Source organism: Populus trichocarpa, chromosome 18, assembly GCF_000002775.5.
Source record: "Populus trichocarpa isolate Nisqually-1 chromosome 18, P.trichocarpa_v4.1, whole genome shotgun sequence".
In the NCBI taxonomy this organism is placed as follows: Eukaryota; Viridiplantae; Streptophyta; class Magnoliopsida; order Malpighiales; family Salicaceae; genus Populus; species Populus trichocarpa.
The window spans coordinates 8,405,332-8,426,833 of NC_037302.2; the positions used below are offsets into that span (position 1 = coordinate 8,405,332).

The following is a 21,502-nucleotide window of genomic DNA, read 5'->3' on the forward strand; positions in this document are numbered from 1 at the left end:
TTATAATTCTCGACTCAATTTATCTCCTGAAGAACTAAGATCAAGATGGAGTGGTCCTTTTATTGTGAAACATGTGTATCCATATGGGGCCTGTGATATCGAGAATCCAAAGAATGACAATGTTTTTAAGGTAAATGAACATCGTTTGAAAGCTTACTTTGATAATTTTCCTAGTGAAAATGAATCCATTGGTTTGAATGATCCTGTAGATAAAGGTTAATTATTTTGTTTTTTTTCTCATATTGTTTTGTGTTTCATTTTGCTAGTTTCTCTAACCCCGGTCAAAAGGCGGATAACGGTACTCCGTGACTTCAATCGGTTCTTTTAGTTTCCCATAATAACTAATATCTGTATATATTTGTGCAATTCCTTGCTCTTTCTCTCTTCTTTGAATCTCTTCTCCAATTCTCATTTGAAAATGGACACCACTCTTGAAAAATTAAAAAAGTACTTTCCCGCTCTGCCTCAGAATGCGATTACAAAAATTTACCGTGCTAGGTGTGCAAGATTGAGGTTGTTAATGAATCATGGAATTCCTGAAGATATTCGTTGGCTGATTGAAGCAAAGGTCCGATTATCAGGTGAGTCCTCTAATTCTTTCATTTCACACATGCTTGGAACAGGTAAAAGCACTTTTGCAAAGAAACGCCGTGCAAAACGACTGAAAGTCTGTCACCGATGTGCCAGATGGACTTGTAATGCAACATGTCGTTCTTTAGGAATGGTATCTATAAATCATGAAGATAAAATACAATTCATTAAGGATGGCTTGAGTAAGGGGTCTTTAGATAATCTTCTATTAACCCTTGAAACGCATCCTAGTGGAGATGTGCATCGTGCTATTCATGATTTATGGCCACAATTCCATAAAGAACATGATCGACTTAGTCTTGGGAATCTGACTAAAAAAGACCCTGTTTGCCAGTTTTTTAAAAAACTGGATGGGAAGCCTATCCCCGACCCATAGAGGGCGTTTAAGCCGTTCTTGGACGTAAAACCAAGGGAAGATGTGAGCCACAATCACAACTACCTGTACATACACATGCTTTTCAAAATAAATAAATAAATAAATACATAAAGAGAGAGAGAGAGAGTGTGAGACTCCAGCTGGCCTATATCTAGGTGATATGATTGCATTTTCAAATCCTCATCTATAAAATCTTCTCTTCCTTCCCCTCATTTCTACTCAACCCTTACATTAGACAGATATAGAAGTGTGTAGAAATGGCAGGTCCCTCAAGTTATCACATAAAAAATATTGGTGTTTTCGGTGGATCCAGTCCTGGGAAGGAAATAGCTTTTTTGGAAGCAGCAAATCATCTTGGTCAGGTACTAGCTGAGAAAAAGATTCATTTAGTGTATGGGGGAGGCAACCTTGGGTTAATGGGGGGTGTGGCAATAGCTGCATTTTTAGGAGGTAGTCAAGTTTTGGGGGTCGTCCCCGAAGCTTTAACAAAAGGGGACATCATTGGAAGAACAATTGGAGAGGAACTACAGGTCTCCACAATGTTTGATCGAATGAATACAATGTTTAACCATGCCGATGCCTTCATTGCCTTACCAGGTGGTTTGGGCACATTGGAAGAGATCTTTCATATTTCCTCTTGGACCCAACTTCACATTCACCATAAACCTATAGGTTTTCTCAATGTTAATGGTTTTTATGATAATTTGTTGTCTTTTCTTGATCAAGCTGTGGAACAGGAATTTCTAACATCTTCGGCACGACAAATCATAATCTCTGCTGCTACTGCTGAACAATTGATCGACAAACTACAATCTTTCACCCCTGTAATTGATCCTTCCATGAGTCGCATAAATTGGTCAACTACAGAAAGCCGTAAAAAGCTTAGATTGGATTTGAGCCTTCGTTTGTGAATCCTTGTGTCTTTTGGTTTTATTATTAGCATATTATTTTGTTTTGTTATTTCTTATATTTGTTTAAGTGTGTTTCAGGTTTGTCAGTGTTCGTTGTTTCAGGTGATGTCTTCTATACTCTATCTTTCTACCTTAGGACATTGAGGACAATGTCTCGTTTTGGTTGGGGGGAGAGGGTAGTAGTATTCAAAAAAAAAAAAAACCATTTGGCTAAACTGTTCTTACTAGGATGGAAGAGTAAGAGGGAATTTTATTGACTCTTGAGACGCATCTTAGTAAACATTTTCTAATGGTCATTTGCAATATTCATAACAAGGCCTATTAGAATACTTCTTGAAATATTCAGGTTTACAAACTCTCGCTTTGTTATCACTTGATTCTGCTCATATAATCATTTAACAAGTATTCTTAAACCTTCATTTTCACACACACACTTTAACATATGATTGTGGGTTGCATATTGGATTATTACATTATTTATGTTCTTTTGTTAAAGGTAACAACTAAGGGATAGGGATAGTATATAATTTTCAAAAAAAAAAAACAAAAAAAACAAAACAAAACAAAAAACAAAAAGAAAATGATGATAATAAAAACGTAGATAAGTTTGATTTCGTAGCCTTCCTAACCTAAGCAATTAAGCCCGAAGGGGTGTTTTAACACCTAATACCCTAAAGTCAACTGACTTGGGAGCTATTGGGCCAAAGCTTGTTACATGGGTTGAGGAGAAAAGCTTAAGGGAATCAAACATTGCACTATCTACGTATCAGTATCTGCAACCCGAGTTACTAAGCTCGTAGGGGTGTCTCAACATCTAATGCCCTAAGACCAACTGGTCTGGGAGTCATTAGCCGAAAGCTCGTTACATGGGTTAAAGATGCATTGTGTATATATATATATATATATTAAAAAAAAAACAAGAAAAAATATATATATATAATAATAATAATCCCAACCCAAGGAAGTTAACCTTAAACATTAGAACAAAATATTGTTTTCTTCCAAGTAAAACCCCATAACTATATGTTGATATTTTGAGCACAAGAGGAAGGTTTATTAATATTTTGTTTAAGAGATATTGAGCAGATATATAAACTTAATGAGAGTTTGTTTATCTGGATAGATTAATGGAAGTTGAATGATGAATGCCTTGCTTTGTGGAATTTGCAAATAGTTTTTCTATTTTAACGCTTTGATTACTAGGGACTAGTAATAAGCTGGTTGGGGGGTGTGATTAGTACTTAAAAGTGCATTTTTATCAAGGTTTTATATCATCATTTTGCACTTGAAGTATCAATAACTCCTTAACTAAAGCATGTTTTATAATAACATATCTAATAATATAAGATACCTTTAATTTATGGTAAATGTTCATCTTAAATGCAGGCCTATCACATAAATGAAAGAATTGATTGACGAGTTGAAGTACTGAAATTGAAAGGACAAAGAGATGGCCAAACTTAGAAAAGAGATGATTGGTGCAGTCCAAACTGGAACACTATTTGGTAATTGGGTGATATCTGGAGCTGTAGATCTCGGATTTAGGTCTATTTTATATGGATGGAAAGATAAGACATAGGCCTACAACTTTCATGGGAGCCCAAGATTTAATAAAGCCGTTTTCAAGTCCAAATTGTAGCAACAACAAAGAAGTCTGAATCTGTCCTGCAGCCCAGACACTGTTCAGTGTTCAGCCCATATCTCGAGTTCTAGAAATCCAAATGATCTCAAATTTTTATCCTGGAAAGATGAGACAATTCCCTAGAACTTTCATGATTTAAGTTTGTTCCAATTATGACGTCATCAATGACGTTTTTGGCAGACAAGAAGATAAGAATTGTCACCAAGTCAAGATGTGGCCACCCACTCATCAATTAGTCAACAAATCAATAGTTCCGAATTTTGGCCTATAAAAGGAGGCATTTGCCATGTATTTAGGTATCTTGGTTTTCAGATCAAGATCATGCTCTTGCTCTCTCTTTATATTTTGTAATGCTTAAGTTTTGCTTATATTAATTTCTTGCTTATGCTTTTCATTTCCTTTCGTTGTTTATTTATGTTTCTTTCTTTCATTATGTTTAACTAAGTTAATTATGTCAAGGTGAAAAGGGTACACTAATGGTGTAAGAATAAGTATAATATAAACTTAACATGGACCTTAATGTTGGATACTAACATGCTTTATATTTGTTATCTTGTTCACTTTTAATACATTGCTTGTTAAATGGTTAATCTAGATTTATGTTGTATAACACTTGGTACAACAAATACTTGGCACTTTCATAACCCATACTGTATGGTATAACTGACACCTGAGCTATGAAAGGAACTTGATTTGTTGTTAACATAAGTTATAATCATGAATGTTTGACAACATTTACAAGTATTAGCATTATTCGAATAAGATAACTAATGTAATCATGTTAACAATTTATAATTTGATTGGAACCTCCTTTGTGTGTGGTTTCCAATTGAATAATAAGAGTTTATACTATACTTGTTTGAAATGCTATTAGTGGATCCTCTAACCTTGACATTTGTTGTTATCATTGTTTAATCCTTACATCAATATCACATCTCAAAGCTCTCTTTAAACTTATTATTATTGTTTTTGTTGTTATATATTGTTGTTATTATCTATAATTTATACAATTAACCTCCCTGTGGTTCGACCCCGGTCTTGCCGGGTTATTTATTACTTCGACACTCCTGCACTTGGAAGAAGACATCAATCTTTTGGTCGTGTCAGCTACCTTTTTAAGAAACTGCAGTTTCTTTAGAACACTCAATCAGGCCTTTGTGATGAAGCTCTGATACCAGATGTTGGATCTTAAAACAAATTTACAAGTTTAGGCTAAAAAATCTTTTTATTGAATTGCAAAAGCAATGACTTTATACAAGCCTATTACAAGGAAATCAATAGAAAAATAAACTCCACATTCACAACTCCTAAGAACATGTAAATGGGTCTAAGACCAATTCAAACAAAAATAGATTACCCTACAAACTAGGGTATTATTAACAAAGTAAGTAACCAACTAAGCAATAAACACGGATAAGTCCTAACAATTTAAATGCTTTAACAATATATATATATAAAATTAATTAATTAATTAATTTTGAAAAATACTTTGAAGCATCGGGCGGAAAAAAACTAGTATTTATCTGAAGAAAAAAGAAAAGAAAAGGAGTTCATGTTGCTGGAATAGGAATAACAAAAAGTGGAGTTGGACAATAGAGTAATTTGAGGCAGCAGAATTTCCCGCCAAAACAGACGCCTTGCTTAGTAGGTATCTGGCATCGTGGCTCCTCCACAATCCGCTGTGTGGTGTGTTTAGTGTTTCGAGAGAGAGAAAGGTTTAGCAATCAGCAGAGCTGAATAATCGATTATCAGCAGCAAAGCAAAAGGCTAATTCCGATGGTAATTAAATAATTATTTTATCTCTCTATGATTTGTTTTGTTTGATGTAGTTGAGATAGATCTTGTCAATAAAATGATTGAATCACCAATCCTTTTTGGTTCTTCGTTTAATTGTTTTTCTTTCTAGCTTCGCATCAACTTCTGCGGTTTGGTAACAAACTTAAGTTGCTCGATGAAATGTCTAGCTGAATGTAATTTATTCATAACTTAATCGATTTCTTCTTCTTCGGTATAATGCGCTCTGTGATGCTGTAGTCCAAGAAGCGAGGTCTTTCTTTGGAAGAGAAGCGCGAGAAGATTCTTCAGATCTTTTATGATTCACAAGACTTTTTCCTCGTGAGTGTTATGTTGTTAATTGCTTGCTCTTTGAAATCTCATGCTCAAGGTGCTAATGTCCTCCTTGCCCTCTTTGGTTTGGAAACTTGCTGACGCATTCTCATAACTCCAGCTAAAGGAACTTGAGAAATTGGGCCCCAAGAAAGGTGTGATTAGCCAGTCCGTGAAAGATGTTGTCCAGAGTTTAGTGGATGATGACCTTGCTTCCAAAGACAAGATCGGGACTTCTGTGAGTATGCTTTTCCTGATTCACACTTCAAAATGTGAAGTGTCCAGGTACTTAATGGTGCTCGTGATTTTGAAATTTCAGGTCTACTTCTGGAGTCTTCCTAGCTGTGCTGGAAATCAGGTGAAGTTTTTGATGTGTTCTACTTCTTTGCCTGGATTTCACGAACTTGGTTTTATAATCGGTTCATTAACATGAAAACTTTTGTTTTTATAGATGAGGACTGTGTGCCGCAAACTTGATTCTGATTTACAAAGCAGTAAGAAGCGGCATGCAGAACTTGTTGATCAGTGTGATGCATTAAAGAAAGGACGCGAGGAATCTGTGAGTTTACTAAGTTCCATTCCTTATTGTGATTGGATGATACTCCTGTTGGGCTGAATTGGCCTGTCTCTCAACCTTTTTACCAGGATGAACGAGAAGAGGCTTTGGCTGAGCTGAAAACCATTGAAATGAAGTATAACGAACTGAAGGTTTATCCTAACCCTTTATTATACATTTAGTAAAATGAGCAGATCACCAATTCTCCAACACTTCTATTTCATCAGGAGGAGATGGAGAAGTATGCAGACAATGATCCTGCTGCCGTTCAAGCAATGAGTAAAGAAATCTCCATCTTTGTTTGATCTCCAAACTCTTGTATTCTGTCCCAACACATCTTTTTATAGCTCAGTCAACAGTAATTAACTCCTTGATCAGTTTATCATCCCTGAAGACATATTGATGGTCCTAATTTCAATATTGCAGAGGAAGCTATTGAAGTTGCCCATGTGGCAGCAAATAGATGGACAGGTTTTGCCATTTACACATTATTTATTTTCCTTTTCATATTATTTATCTTTGATCTGTTTCCATGAAAATTTTAACTCCAATGAATCTTATCTATCATGGTAAAAAAAAACCCTTGCAGATAACATTTTCACATTGCGACAATGGTGTTCAAACAATTTCCCTCAGGCCAAGGAGCAGCTTGAAAATATGTATCAGGAGGTAAGTTTCATAATTTTTTATTGCTGTTTAAACAATTGTGCCCCTTCGTAACATTTGAACCACAAACTGATGCTGCCTCCGATACCACAAATGAGAAGAACCTGTATTTGCTCCTCCTTTATGTAGGTCCAAACGCCTCCTAGGTGTGACACTATCATATGACAGTCATGCACTCATAGTTTTGAACTTAAACGGTCCAATTCCCTTCATTTGTATATTTGTTTGTCTAGTTTTCTGGTTGTCCCAGATTGTACATAAAGAGAGCTCTTTGATTTGTTTGTCTAAAATCAATGTGTTAATTTCCTGTCAAAATGTGAATGTTTTCTTAGATTTGGTCATCCCTTCTTTAACATGCTTGGTCTACATGTTTTTGAGCTTGTGGTTCTTTTAGTACTTTGAAGTAGCATGTGTCCACAGGCTCTACTTTTATAGGTTTTGTGTCACTGAGATCTTTCCTTTCAAATCTATGAACAGGCAGGAATAACAGATGAATTTGACTATTTGGAGCCTCTACCAGTTATTTCAGTCGACGCCGTTCCTGATCAGATGCTGGAAGGCGCCCCTTGAGTGAAATTACTCAGAATGCCTTCTACCTAGATTTTCAGTTGCAGATGTTGTTTGGACAAGGAATTGGAGAATAGGCCATCTCCTTCTTTCTGTACTGGAGTGTATGAAACGGTAAAATGCTTTTATAGCTATTATATCATTCTCTCATTGATCAAGCCCACATAGTTGCCACCCCGCATGCTGATCGCTGGTGTCTGAGGCAGGCTAGCTCGAGCTACCTGTTCTTTACCCTTTAAGTGGTTTGTCTGTGGTTACTTTCCTTTTCCTTTGGCATAGAGTTTATTAATGAACCTTTATAAGTACACGAAAAAATAAAAATGCAGCACTGCCAGTCGCTTGATCATGAGTTCAACATTGGGCGACAAGTTTTTCTTTTCCAATTTCTTCCAGGGATTGCATCTCCATTTTTTACCTCTCTAAAAATCTAGGGATTCAAAGACCATAACAAATAATTTCTAGCCACATCCCCTGGAAATATCCAGTTACATCCTTTCTCAATAATTAAGCTTTCGTTGCTCCTGGTGAAAAATTTAACTATTGCTGTAGTGGGTTACAGTAGTTTATATGCCGCTGGGTGTTTTTTGACTTAGTGGTTGGTTTTTAAAATGTTTTTTTATTTTAAAATATATTAAATATTTTTATTTTAAATTTATTTTTAATATTAGTATATTAAAATTATTTAAAATATTAAAATTCAAATTTTTTTATTTTATTTGATATTCACCAACCATAGTCACATTGAACAGGTTCAAGCATGTACCATTACTTTCTGAGTTTCAACAATGCCAAATGGATCTCACTTTTCATAAATCCATAAGAGACAACGATGGATTTGACATGATAAATTATTTATTTTTTTGGAGTTGGTTGATGTATTTTTAGATAGTATAAAAGTTAATTTTTGTTATATCCAAAACTATTCTAATAGAAAATTTTTTGTAAATTTGTTTAATTTTCTGTTCAAGGATTAATTTAGTTCAACTAAATCAATAGTAAGTATTAAAAAAATTGTTATAGTTTTAAAATTTGACCCGAGACAAGGTCCAGGTTATAGGTCGAGTTGACTATTGACTTGGGTCTATGGTAAGAATAAAAATAATTATTATTAGTCTTAAAACTCAATTCAAGGACGGGTCGACTTGATCATTGACTTGAATTAACATAAAGATAAAAAAATTTATTATCATAATTTTAAAACTTAACTCGGGAATTAGTCCGGGACTAGGATCAAGAGATAAGTCAGGTTGATCATTGACCCAAGTTAATATAATAATATAAATTATTATTGTTATAGTTTTAAAACTAGACTTCAAAGTTAACTCAAGGCTAGGCCTAGATCACGATTCAAGTTGACCATTGATATTATTAGTCAATATAAAAATAAAAATAGTTACTATTATAATTTTAAAACTCGACTCGAGAGTTGATTCAGGTCAAAGGCCAGATTGACCATTAACTTGAGTCCACATAAAAAAAAAATTATTATACTTTTAAAATTCTACTCAAGGATCGACCTAAGGCACTACTCTAGTTATGAATTGAGACCATTAACCAAGTCAACATAAAAATATAAATAATTATTATTATAGTTTTAAAAAATTCAATTAAAAAATCAACCTGGAACAAGGCCTATGTCAAGTCGGGTTGACTCAATTTAAGAAAAAAAAATCAAAAAAGCCCTATCAGAAATTTTACCTTTGTTTTATTTTTAGAGTGACCGAGTCACTGGTTGACTTGAATTTTTAACCGGGTCAAGTTAGATCAATCCTTCCTTTAAACCTCGAGTCGATCAAGTCTCGTCTAGTGTCTACCAAACAGAAAATCGAGCAAATTATCTGGTCTAATCTAATCCAAAGCACACCAAACACCGGTCAAGACACACCAAACACCGGTCTAGACAGTTATTTGTCCAGTCCTATCCGGTCCAACCAATACTTTCTGATACCACATACCAAATACTACCCAAAAGGACACTATGCATTTATTCACTATATTTTAAACGATAATTGAAGGTAACCAAGTTGGTGACACATAATAAGAGAGAATTAGTCAAAGAATCCCCTTGCTGAGAAAGAAATGTTATCGAGTAAAAGTGATACCAAACACAACCAAAAAGCTTCAAACGTCAGGATACAAATTTTAAGGGGAACTAGATTCAGTTTACGCAATATTATATACATTGTCTATTCACTCCTCGATGCACACTGGATGCGTGGGAGTAGCAGCAGAAACTCCATAATACAGGATGGACAATCTTCTGAAGAAGAAGATGGACGCACAAACTTAATTTACGCAAAGTAAATAATCTCTTTGTTCTGGAACATGGTACCTGCAACAGCCAACTAAGAAAATCAACTCTACAAGTACTTGCTCACACTGCAGCAATATTCAACTGCATTCATGTGTTATTTTGTTCAGCGGAATAACTTCCAACATGTTTTGTTCAGTGCATCCAATTGCAGTCTACTTTTTCTTAATGGTTTAGCCATTAACTACTAGGTAGTGTATAATGTCTGAAAAGAAGGATCAAATCACAGTTTACGAGCAAACAAAAGGTAAACCTGCTCAGAGTGCCATCTCAGCTTGCAAGTCAGCAAGTTCTTCTTCCTCAGCTGTGCGTTTTTTAGGAGCTGGTTTCTTGCCAGCTGGGACGTGCACTGGAGCCGCTGGAGCTGTTGTTGCTGGCTGAAGAAGCTGTTCTTCCAATTCAGCTCCTTCCAGTTCTTCAAGTTCTGCCTCCAATTCATCCTGAAAAGGTCCAACTATTTAGATGCTCTGCCAGATGAAAACTTGTGTGCAATTTGGAGTGATATGCTCTCAACAGGGTTTAGAGTTGAGAGAATTAAAATTTTCCTTGTAAGACACTGACCTCATCAAAATCAGCTGCAGAACCAATGGGGGTTGATAATGCTTCTTGAATCTGTTTCATGTTCTCTGTCTGCTCATTGATCTCATCCATTGTCTTGTCCACATCATCAATATTCCTATAATCCATCATTTTCACATATATTAATCACATGTACCATACAACTTCATTAATCAAATATCACAACTGCAAATAAAATGGAATGGCACACCAAGTTGAAGCCAAATAAAGATGGTGTTTCCTGTTAACAGTCATTCAAAAAGAAACACTTAAATTGGACAAGAGAACGAGAATCGTAAATATTTTCAGGGTGAAACAAGCACTATAAATTTACAATTTGGGCACAGCAACCAGGAAAGTGAAAATATTGCAACCAAAGACAATAAGCAAACCATGAGTGAAGATTCCACTAATAAGTTTAAATGATATAATTGGTACATACGTTGCTTTCTGCATCGCCTTCATAGCAGATGCACCAGTTCTTAATGCATCTACAGTTTCAGTAGTAGCTTTTGCACCTTCTAGCATTATCATCTGTAAAATTGACATCCAGAGCACAAAATTTAAGGCTCTACCATTCAACCTACACAGATTTATTAAGATGCAGTTGAAAACAAAAGCAATAGTAAGAACACCAGCTGACCTGATCATGAATACGTAATTGAAAGTTTCCAAGTTGTTCTATTTGCTGCTCATACAGCCTCTTCCTCTTCAAACATTGAATTGCAGCTGGAAAAAAGCATCATCAATCAGTATTTGACCGAAAAGAACCCAAATTCTGTAAATAATGCTGCACAAGGATTTGTTTTTAAGTTATATATTCATGTAATCGATGTCTGTACGGGGAAATCATTAACAATGGTTCTTCACTTGATTACAGTATCAAGATGATACTCCACATCCATAGTCACAGATTCAAAAATCCACGATGCTAAAACATAGAAGCACGTCAAAGTCTAATACTGCTCAGTAGAGTTACGAATTTCAATAGAGTTTTTTTCCAAGACAATATTATCTAAGTAGTACAATTAAAAGAAATATCAATGTCCATTGTGAATATCAGAAACATGAAAATCAATGAAGATATGAAATCTAGAGTTGGATAACTTCGTCTCTTGATGTTCCGTGAAAAAACAAAGAGGGGACAATGACAGATAAAAAAAGCACATGAAGTATCTATTTAGCAATAAAAATGCAAAGATATAAAACAGCAGCATATATCTGCCAATTTTCAGTAGCCCACCAAGTAGACTTGCATATGCATTGTAAAAGTAAAATGGATAACACAAAGGAAAAAAATAATAATTAAAGGAAACGATCAAACCAACCATAAATGGTTACTATGATGTAGCATTATCATACCCCTTTTGTTCTTCCCTCTAGTGAATTCCTTAGCCTTTTCAACTTCGGCCGCTGCCTTTTTAACTAGAACCTTCTCCTTTTTCTCGAGCATTTCAAGTGTCTATATAGAGCATTGACAGCTTAGTTGAAAAAAAAAAGGGAATATTTTTACAGTACAAATAAAAAATCCAATCAACACATAAATAGTAAACCTGGTTGAATCAATCATAAACAATAACAAACTAATAATAATAGAAACATGTACACAACAATAATTAATTTTTTTTTAAACAAATGAAATCTATCAAACTACGGGGGAAAAGAACATAAAAATAAAAGGAAAATAACCTCGTTTAATTTGTCTAACGAAGTAAGGGCACTGGATTCCAGCTTAGGTTTTCCAAATAAGCGGTTAAACATGGTGGATTGTGTTAGGTTTAAGAACCCTGCCTGCCCGTCTGCCTCGCGATCTACTATATTGCAAACACAAAATTCAACGTTGGAATGTCAAATCAAGCCCCAATTCCAAGAATCAAGACCGATCGATCGACAACAAACTCAATTCAATAAGAGATAATGATAGAAACAGACCTGTGAAAATCAAATCGAGGAAGATCGAATTCAGATATTAGGGCTTTTGATGATGGACACGTTGACGAGAGAATACAGAGAGAGAGAGAGAGAGAGAGGCAGGTTTTGTTTTGGGGATTTATTTTATTTTATTTTTTATTTCCCCCGAAGCGTGATGTTCTTGTGTAGGAGTGAAGCTGTTTGGCTGGCCTGTTTCTTCACGGCGTTTCAGGTCATTTTCTTTTGTCGGTCCCACTTATTATTATTATTATTATTATTATGATATAAAATCTGTAATTATATATGAATATCAATTATAATTTTTTAGACTTATGGCTAATGGTTTAATCTTTTGGATTTTCATCACATTTAAATTTTTTTAGTGTGTTTTAATATTTTTAATATTTTTTTATTTTAAATATTAAAAAATATATAAATTTTTTCTTTAAATTTTATTCTGAATATATATATTTTTACTTATTTTTTATTTTTTTAACACATTATCAACACGTTCACTCTAATTAATTTATATTAAAATCTTAAAATATATAAACTTCTATCTTACGTGGCTTGTATCAATTTCAATATTTTTTTTATTTTCATTAATGTTCATATTTTATGGAATATATTTGGTTTCGTGACTTATTTTAATAAAAAAAAATTTTATTTATTTATCAAGATTTAAAGGTTTTTAAGAACTAGTATTGTAATTTCCTAAAGAATTAAATAAATTAAATATAGTTCTTGAATAACTAGTATTTTTAAAGAACTAAATAAATAGCAGTCTTAAAAGACTATTTTTTTTCTTTTATATTTATGATTTTATTTAATAAGTTTTTTTTTTTTACAGATAACATCAAATCTGACGAAACTTGAATTTAACGCTCTTGATATCTCTGAGAATAATTATTTGTCATGGATCCTTGATGTTGAAATTCAAATAGAAGCTATGAATCTTGGAGACACCATCAAAGAAAATAACACATCCTTGTAGTATCGAGCAAAAGTAATGATTTTTATTCGCCACCATTTCCATGAAGAATTAAAAGTTGATTATCTCACAATAAAATATCATCTTGTTCTGTGGCAAAATCTAAAGGAAAGTTATGACCACAAAATTTTTTACCATATTTCATCAAACTCGTCATGATTGATTGCACTCGAAGTTGCAAGATTTTAAATCGGTTAATGAATATAATTCTGCTCTTTTTAAAATTATCTCACAACTGAAATTGTGTGGTGAGAATATCATAAAAGACCAAATATTAAAGAAAACATTATCTACTTTTCATGTCTCAAATATTGTCATATAGCAACAATATAGAAAATGTAATTTTAAGAGGTACTCGGAACTAACTTTATGTCTTCTTATGGCTTAACAAAACTAATGAGCTTTTGATGAAAAACCATCAATCTCATCCCACGGGTTCTAAACCATTCCTTAAAGTGAATGAAACTTTTATCCAAAAGACAAAAAAGAACCAAGGATATAGATGTGGAAAAAATAAATGGAAAAAGAGAAGAGATAATCATTCAAAAGGCAACCCACAATACCAAAAATGGAGACATAATGAACCCAAAAAGAGAGGAAAGAATTTGCATGCATCTGAAGATAAGTGTCATGAGTGTGATATGCATGATCATTGGTCTCATATTTGTCACATGTCAAAACATCTTACAAATTTATATCAAGTCTCTCTAAAACAAAATGTATATCAACTAATTTTATTCATAAAGATGATTTTGAAGGTCATAATACTTATCTTGATGTTTATGATCTCTTTAAAAACCCAGATAAAACAAATAACATGCTTAGTAGTAAAATCCTTAGGGATGATTAATATTTTTCATTTGTATTAGAAAATTTATCTTATTGTATTTTCAATAAACAATTTCAATTTTATTTAAGTTAAATAATAAACTTTAATTATATTTTGAATAGAGACGTGACTTTTCATGATGAAGATTTATGTCTGGCAAATAGTGCAACAACGAACACAATTCTCAAGGAAAAGAAATACTTTGAATATTTGACATTAACCAAAGCTAATGTCACTACAATATTAGGTGTGTGTTTGGGTGGGAGGTGTGATGATTTTTTTTTTCAAAAAAAACATGTATTTTTTGCTTTTATGAAGTGTGATTCGTGCTTTAAACAAGTTATACTTTTGAAAAAAAGCCACCACACGTCCCACCCAAACACACACTAGGTCCACACAAACATGATTAAAGGCTTCGAAAGAGCTAATATTTTGTTACTAAATAACACAAAACTGGGCATCAAAGATGCATTATATTCATATGAGTCCAAAAGGAATTTACTCAATTTTAAAGATATATGTGCTAATAGTTATCATATTGAAATAATAGATGAAACCTATTGAAACAAATGTTGTGATAGATTATTTCATATATTTCAGGTAAGAAGCTTGTACTTGAAAAATAACTTGCTTTCTCTTCTGGAATTTATTATACAATTATGAAATCTATCGAAACAAATATACTAGAAGTGCTCCGACCTAAAAATATTTATGCTTTGACATGATCAACTTGAACATCTGAGATCAATAATGATGAGACAAATTATTGAAAATTTACATGGGCATCCTTTAAAGAACCTGAAGATTTTTTTACCAAGTGAAAATCCATCTACTACATGTTCTTAAGATAAATTAATTACCAAATCATATCCATAAAATAGGTTTTTATAGAATCACCATCTTTTCTTAAAAGAATTCGATGAAATGTATGTGGATTTATTCATCCAACATGCGGACCTTTTAGATATTTTATGGTATTGATTGACATATCAAGTAAATGGTCACATATTTGTTTATTTTCAAGCTAAAATGTTGCGTTTGCTAGATTAATAACACAGATTATCAGACTACAACAATTTCCTGATTATCCAATCAAGAAAATTCAAGTGGAAAATGCTGGTGAGTTTACTTCTCAAGCATTTGATAATTTTTGCACTTTTATTGGAATTGTTGTTGAACATCTTGTTTCTCATGTACATACTCAAAATGCTTTAGCATAATCATTTATAAAACGCCTTCAATTAATTGCTAGATCATTACTTATGAAATCAAAATTCCCTACATATGTTTGTGGACATGCTATATCATTGGTTAGAATTAGACTAAGTGATTACCATAAATATTCTCCTTTACAACTTGTTTTTGATATACCATAATTATATTTCATCTATGAACTTTTGGTTGTGTGGTATATGTGCCTATAACACCCTCATAAAGGACTAAAATGGATCCATAATGTAGAATAAGAATTTATGTTGATTTTGATTCTCCATCTATTATTAGACTCTTTGAACCTTTGACTGATGATGCTGTTAAGGCATGTTTTGAAGACTATCATTTTGATGAGAATATTTTCCCATTATTAGAGAAAGAAAAGTTAGTGCCTAAAGCACAACAGAAAATTACTTAGAATAACCTGAAGTTATCTCATTTTGATCCAATGACAGATTAATGTGAACTTGAAGTTCAAAAGATAATTCATTTATAAAATATTGCAAATCAATTACGAGAGTTTTTACTAATAGTAAAAAGGTGGTTAAATCTCATATTCTAGCTGTAAATGCTCCATCTGGAATTGAAATCTCTTAAGAAAAAAAAAGGCAATATAGTAGAAAATAAATATATACCACACTTGAAGTGCGGAAGACATGTTGGTGTTAAGGACAAAAATCCTAGAAAACAAAAATTACAATAAATGGATGATTGCACTCCTGAAGATTCCTCATCCATAAAACAAACAATAAATATTGTATCAAGATCATCTTCTAATATTGATCCTCTTAAAGAGAGACGTCTTGAAGAGATATCTTCTAAAGAGATCGAAGTACCTAGAAATAATAAGATCTTCATAAACTATGTTCATACAAGAGAGATTTTGGATCAAAATAAAATTATCATAAATGACGTATTTGTATTTAAGGTTGCTTTTGGCACCACCAACAGTGATGATGAAATTGAACCACAAACTATCGAAGAATATCGACATAGAAATGATTGACCACTATAGAAATAAGCAGTCCAAACAGAGTTAAACTCATTTGCAAAACACGAAGTATTTGAACATGTAGTTCATACACTTAAAGGTGTTATATTTGTTGGATATAAGTGAATTTTCATTAGAAAATGAAATGAGAATATTGAAATTTTTCAATACAAGAAATGACTTGTTGCATAAGATTTCTCACAAAGACTTGACATTGATTATGAGGAAACTTATTCTTCAATTATGGATGCAATCACTTTTAGATTTTTGATTGGTTTACTAGTCTTAGAAACTCTACATATGTGTTTAATGGATATAGTTACAAAATATTTATAAGGATCATTAGATAAGGATCTCCACATGAAAATCCCTGAAGGATTCAAAATTCATGAAGCCTTTTATGATAAACCAAAAGGTGTTTATTCTATTAAACTACAAAAATATTTTTATGAGTTGAAGTAATTTGGTTAAATGTGATATGATTGTTTTAATGAGTACCTCCTAAAAAATGAGTTTGAGAATAATGAGATTTGCCCGTGCATTTATATTAAGAAAACCACATCTATATTTGCTATTGTTACTATATATGCTGATGATTTAAATCTTGTTGGTACTCCTAAAGAGCTCATAAAAGCTGCAACCTATTTGAAAGATGAATTTGAGATGAAAGATCTTAGAAAGATAAATTTTTTATCTTGGTTTACAAATTGAACATTTATATCAAATGGAATATTTATCCATCAATCAACATATACAGAAAAGGTCCTGAAGCACTTTTACATGGACAATGCTCATTCTTTGAGTACACTTATGGTTGTTCGTTCACTTGATGCGAAGAAAGATCCTTTTCGACCGTTAAAAGAGGATGAATAAATTCTTGTTCTAAAAGTACCATATCTTAGTGCTATTGGAGCACTCATGTATCTTGTAAATTGTACAAGACTAAATATAGCTTTTGTAGTCAATTTATTGGCAAGATACAGTTCCACTCCCACAAAAAGACATTGGAATAGGATCAAACATATACTTCGCTATCTCCATAGAAAAACTAAAATAGGGTTATTTTATAGTGAATCAAATTCAAAATTGATTGGGCATGCAGATGAGGGTTATCTCTCTGATCCACACAAAAAAAGATTACAAACAGGTTATCTATTTACCTATAGAGACACTGTAATTTTTTGGAGATACATCAAACAAACATTAATGACTACTTCATCAAATCATTCAGAAATTATTACAATCCATAAACCAAGTTGAGGATGTATATGGCTGAGGTCAATTATCTAGCATATAATAGAAAAATATGGATTGTTAACTAGTGAAGATAGTCCCACAATATTGTTTGAAGATAATGTTCTCATATTAAGTTGCACCTCACTGTTCATATCCAATTGAAGATTTTTATTATTTTCACTCCAGTCATTAATTTTTTTTCTATTTTAGTCCTTTTGAGTTATGTTTTTATGGTTTATGTGTTGAGTTTTGTTTCACATTACATGTTATTGCATATACGATGTGGCAAAGATTGTTAATACATTACATTAAAAATTGATATTACCAAATACAATTATAGGGTTAAGTTATAAAAAAACTTAAAAGAACATGGATCGATGTTAACATAAAAAACCTGTTTTTCATTTTTAATGTTCAAATAGCATGACATTCTATACTTTGGTCCTTATAGTTTTTTTTTTTACTTTTCTGTTATAAATATTTATTTTACATTTTAATCCCCAACTATTGATAAAGAAGAGAGAAAGGCACTTAAAAATATAAAGGAGAGAGAAAGCTCCAGGTGGTCAAATTATGGCCACTAATAACTTCGATTGCGGTGTCTATGAATTCATCTTTAAAAAAGGAACTTAATGGAGATGGTTCAATAAATATTTATTTTACATTTTAATCCCCAACTATTGATAAAGAAGAGAGAAAGTCACTTAAAATATAAAGGAGAGAGAAAGCTCCAGGTGGCCAAATTTTGGCCACTAATAACTTTGATTGTGGTGTCTATGAATTCATCTTTAAGAGAGAAACTTAATGGAGATGGTTCATACCTTCAATGATGTTGAAGAAAAAAAGATTAGAGCTCGAAAAATACTTCTAATTTGATTTAATTCTAAGTTTTTGTACCGATTAAATTGTGTTTTGTAGTTAGAAATAAGGTTTTAAATGTCCATAATGTGTTTCTTTCATGTTTTTTTTGTTAAGAATTTTTGGTTTTTATGATCCAAAAAATCTAACCTTGATTTTTTAGCCATCTACAATGATCGAAAATTATTACAGGTGTACGACGCCACCTTTTAAAAGGAAATTATAACCTAGGCTTCAAAGCCCAAGTGCATGAGTTTGGACTTTTAGGTTTACAGACACCCGTGCTTGATTCTTTAGTCATTCATCTTCTATTTTATTTTTATTTTTTAATATCTTAAAATAAAATCTTATTAATATATATTTTAAAAATTATTCTATCATTTTATGATTTTAAATAAGAATTGAGTTGTAATATTTTTTTTTATTATGATTATACATAAAACTAGCAGCAACCTTTCAAAATAATTACATATGAATATTCAATTAGAATAAAATATATATTTCTAGTTTTTTAATTGTCTATTTTTATATTATTTTCTAGAACTACTTATTCTTTTATTTTTTATACAATCACATAACAATAATCAAAACATTATTTTTTTGTTTCTTGATACAAATTTCTTTATATACCATGATAAGTTTTTATTTGAAAAACCATGCTTCTAATAATAATAATAATAAAACATGTTTATGCCAAACTTTTTTTTTTTTTTTTAGTTTAATGTGGGTGTCCGGGCCAGCTTTGCGCGCACCTCGACTAATCCCACGGGCCCTGAAGTTAACGACCATGTAAGCCTCCAGTGGCCATCATATGAGCAACCACATGGCTCGAACCTGAGACCACAGAGGGAGCAAACCTCTTAGTCTCAAGCTTTTACCACTGGGTCACCACCTAGATGGTTATGTTTATGCCAAACTTACACTTAAAGGAAATGAGTTTTTTTTTTTAATGTAGAAATGGCATAATTGAAATTTTCTCCAATTTTTTTATAATGCTGGTGGCAAATCTGCAATTTTTTATTTTTTTTTAGGAAACAAGTTTTTCTTATATTTGTTTTCTCTTTATACTTTGACATTTTCATTATTTTACACTTCACTTATTTATCACCATTTGTTTTTTTTTTATCTTCATTGTAATATTTTTTTAGTTTTTCCTTTTTTTCTTTACACTTCTTTTTGGAAAAAAAATTTTATTTTTTATTTTTTAGATTTAGAATATTTATCACTCTACACTTGCCTATTTATACCATTCTTTTTATTCTTATCTTCATTCTTTTGTAATTTTTCTTCTTTTCTTTATATTGTTTTTGAAAAATTATTATACAAAGCCTAAGGAAATGGTGTGTCAATGTAGCAATTGCAACATTGTATTATTTTTCTACTAGGTTAAAAATGAGCTCGAGATCTTACATATCTTTATTGACGCATATGATCTTTACTATATTATATTATATATAAATATCGACTTTTTAATTCACAGTTTTTTTTATTAGCTATTAAAAATACGTTAATAACATTTACACATTAATTCTTTTGCATTAAAGAAAATTATTCACCTTGCAGCTAGGTGAGTCGTATAGATGCACGTTAATACTTTTTTTTTGGCGTTTAGTGGCACAAAAGATTCTTAATTTATTTAGTTAAATACATGCATAAGCTTTTTTTATTTATTTATAGTTTATATTTTTGTTGTAAAAAATACATTTAAAAAGGTTGCATATTTTTTTTTCAAAAATATTATCCAACCAGCAGCGAAACGAAGTTAAATAACTAGTTTTAAAAGTAAAATAAATGGTCTAAATTTGCTTCCTTCACTTTGATTTTTTAAAAATATAAAAGACTTCATGTATAAAGCACCAAAATATCAAAGAATCAACCACTTGCAGCAACTATTCATCAACCAATAAATCTTCAAAAAAATTACCGTTGATAAATAGAAAACATCACGACCATGATATGGACTCTCTCCTTGATGTTGAGGTAATGAAGTTCGTAAAGTTCTTCGTTGATTGAATGTGTCAAATCTTCGAGAATTTTAGCCAGTCTTGTACAAGTTCTTGAAATCTTGAGGCTCAGTGGTAGCCTCGAACATGGTCAACTTTTCCAAATCTTGAAGCAAAATGTTAGCCATGGTTACGACTCCGTCTGCAAAAATATCGCATGGCCAATGACTGTTGGCTCCGGGAACTTGAGTCTGTTCAACCACTGGCTCCAGCAAGTTAACTTGAACAATTTTTTCCTTCTCTTATGCATTATCTTCAGAGTCGCTGTCCAAACAAGGTATAGCTTATTAGGCTCCAAGAAGAAACAAAAGATATATACCACGCGTTAAGAATCCAAGCTATGAAGTGAAGTGCAAAGTATTTATTCCATCCTAATCAATGACCAGACAGAGAGAATCAGTAAAATGTTTTGCTCGCCATTGTAACAAATTAGAGCAAAGAATCATTATATTGACACATATATCATTTACCATGATCGTCACTAGCACTTAATCTTTCCTTATTCACCCAATCACCAATAAAATGAGAAGGGAGTGCATGGATTTACGAGTAAAAATTAAATAAGAGTGATTCTCTTTAAAGAATCAGTTTGATCTGTCAACCTCACTTTTTATTTAGTTTAAATTTTGAATTAATTGTATAGAAACTGATTCAAAATAAATTATTTAATTTAATATATTTAAAGACAACTTGGATAACCGGTAAAAACATGAAACAACTTTTAAAAAACATTTAAGCCAATAATTGTTTATATATATTGAGATGATGTCACATTGGATCGACCTTGATCACCCTACGACTTGGGTTATGAACTTCAATAGGTTTAATAATTTTATTGTTTTTGTAAATTATTTTTGTTTAATTTTATGATAACAAAAAATGCTTTCAAAATCGAGCATCAACCCTAAAAAAAATTATTTGAGATCGTGATAACCCTGTAGAAAGTAGAAAAAAATTAACTATTAATTTCATTTTTCAATTAATCCAATATTGAATAAGAGTGAAATAAAAAAAAATAGAAAAATTAAAGGACCACAAACTAAAAAAAAACATATCAGGTTTGATGGGTAAACCCACTAAACCTATGAATTGGGTAACCCGGTCAACACGTTAAACCCACAAACTGGGTAATGGACTCCATTGCAATTGATAACTTGTTTTTTTTCTAAACTACTGTTTATTTAACT

The 21,502-nt window shown here is 32.0% G+C and overlaps 2 protein-coding genes across 4 annotated transcripts; one reads left to right on the forward strand and one right to left on the reverse strand.

Moving 5' to 3' along the window:
• The first annotated feature begins 5,029 nt into the window (after nt 1–5,029).
• On the forward strand, nt 5,030–7,798 carry LOC18107662 (meiotic nuclear division protein 1 homolog). 2 transcript variants are annotated; one of them, XM_006371897.3, is made up of 10 exons: nt 5,036–5,299; nt 5,555–5,635; nt 5,748–5,864; nt 5,946–5,984; nt 6,078–6,185; nt 6,272–6,334; nt 6,410–6,461; nt 6,609–6,653; nt 6,772–6,851; nt 7,326–7,798. In XM_006371897.3, exons 1-10 carry the CDS (start codon nt 5,297–5,299, stop codon nt 7,416–7,418), a joined length of 681 nt encoding a protein of 226 aa, XP_006371959.1. In that variant the 5' UTR covers nt 5,036–5,296; the 3' UTR covers nt 7,419–7,798. The 2 variants fall into 2 exon arrangements, 1 of the variants encoding a protein (XP_006371959.1); XR_002978978.2 differs by lacking the exon at nt 7,326–7,798 and having other exon boundaries at nt 5,030–5,299; nt 6,410–6,500; nt 6,772–6,852.
• A 1,665-nt stretch (nt 7,799–9,463) lies between these two features.
• LOC18107661 (vacuolar protein sorting-associated protein 32 homolog 2) lies at nt 9,464–12,385 on the reverse strand. 2 transcript variants are annotated; one of them, XM_024589723.2, is made up of 8 exons: nt 12,217–12,385; nt 11,974–12,098; nt 11,647–11,746; nt 10,928–11,013; nt 10,727–10,818; nt 10,288–10,402; nt 9,980–10,166; nt 9,464–9,747 (listed from the first exon to the last, which is right to left on the reverse strand). In XM_024589723.2, exons 2-7 carry the CDS (start codon nt 12,043–12,045, stop codon nt 9,984–9,986), a joined length of 648 nt encoding a protein of 215 aa, XP_024445491.1. In that variant the 5' UTR covers nt 12,046–12,098; nt 12,217–12,385; the 3' UTR covers nt 9,464–9,747; nt 9,980–9,983. The 2 variants fall into 2 exon arrangements, with proteins under 2 accessions (XP_024445491.1, XP_006371958.1); XM_006371896.3 differs by having other exon boundaries at nt 11,974–12,095; nt 12,217–12,384.
• Between the last annotated feature and the right edge of the window lie 9,117 nt (nt 12,386–21,502).

What these genes read in the sequence shown, in the direction of transcription:
- LOC18107662 (XM_006371897.3), top strand. An exon ending in ATTCACAAGACTTTTTCCTC is followed by an intron (nt 5,636 to 5,747) that starts GTGAGTGTTATG and finishes TCATAACTCCAG; the next exon opens with CTAAAGGAACTTGAGAAATT. An exon ending in AGAAAGGACGCGAGGAATCT is followed by an intron (nt 6,186 to 6,271) that starts GTGAGTTTACTA and finishes CCTTTTTACCAG; the next exon opens with GATGAACGAGAAGAGGCTTT.
- LOC18107661 (XM_024589723.2), bottom strand. Translation starts at nt 12,045, where the DNA reads ATGTTTAACCGCTTATTTGGAAAACCTAAGCTGGAATCCAGTGCCCTT. An exon ending in CGTTAGACAAATTAAACGAG is followed by an intron (nt 11,747 to 11,973) that starts GTTATTTTCCTT and finishes TGCTCTATATAG; the next exon opens with ACACTTGAAATGCTCGAGAA. An exon ending in TAGAGGGAAGAACAAAAGGG is followed by an intron (nt 11,014 to 11,646) that starts GTATGATAATGC and finishes GCTTTTTTCCAG; the next exon opens with CTGCAATTCAATGTTTGAAG.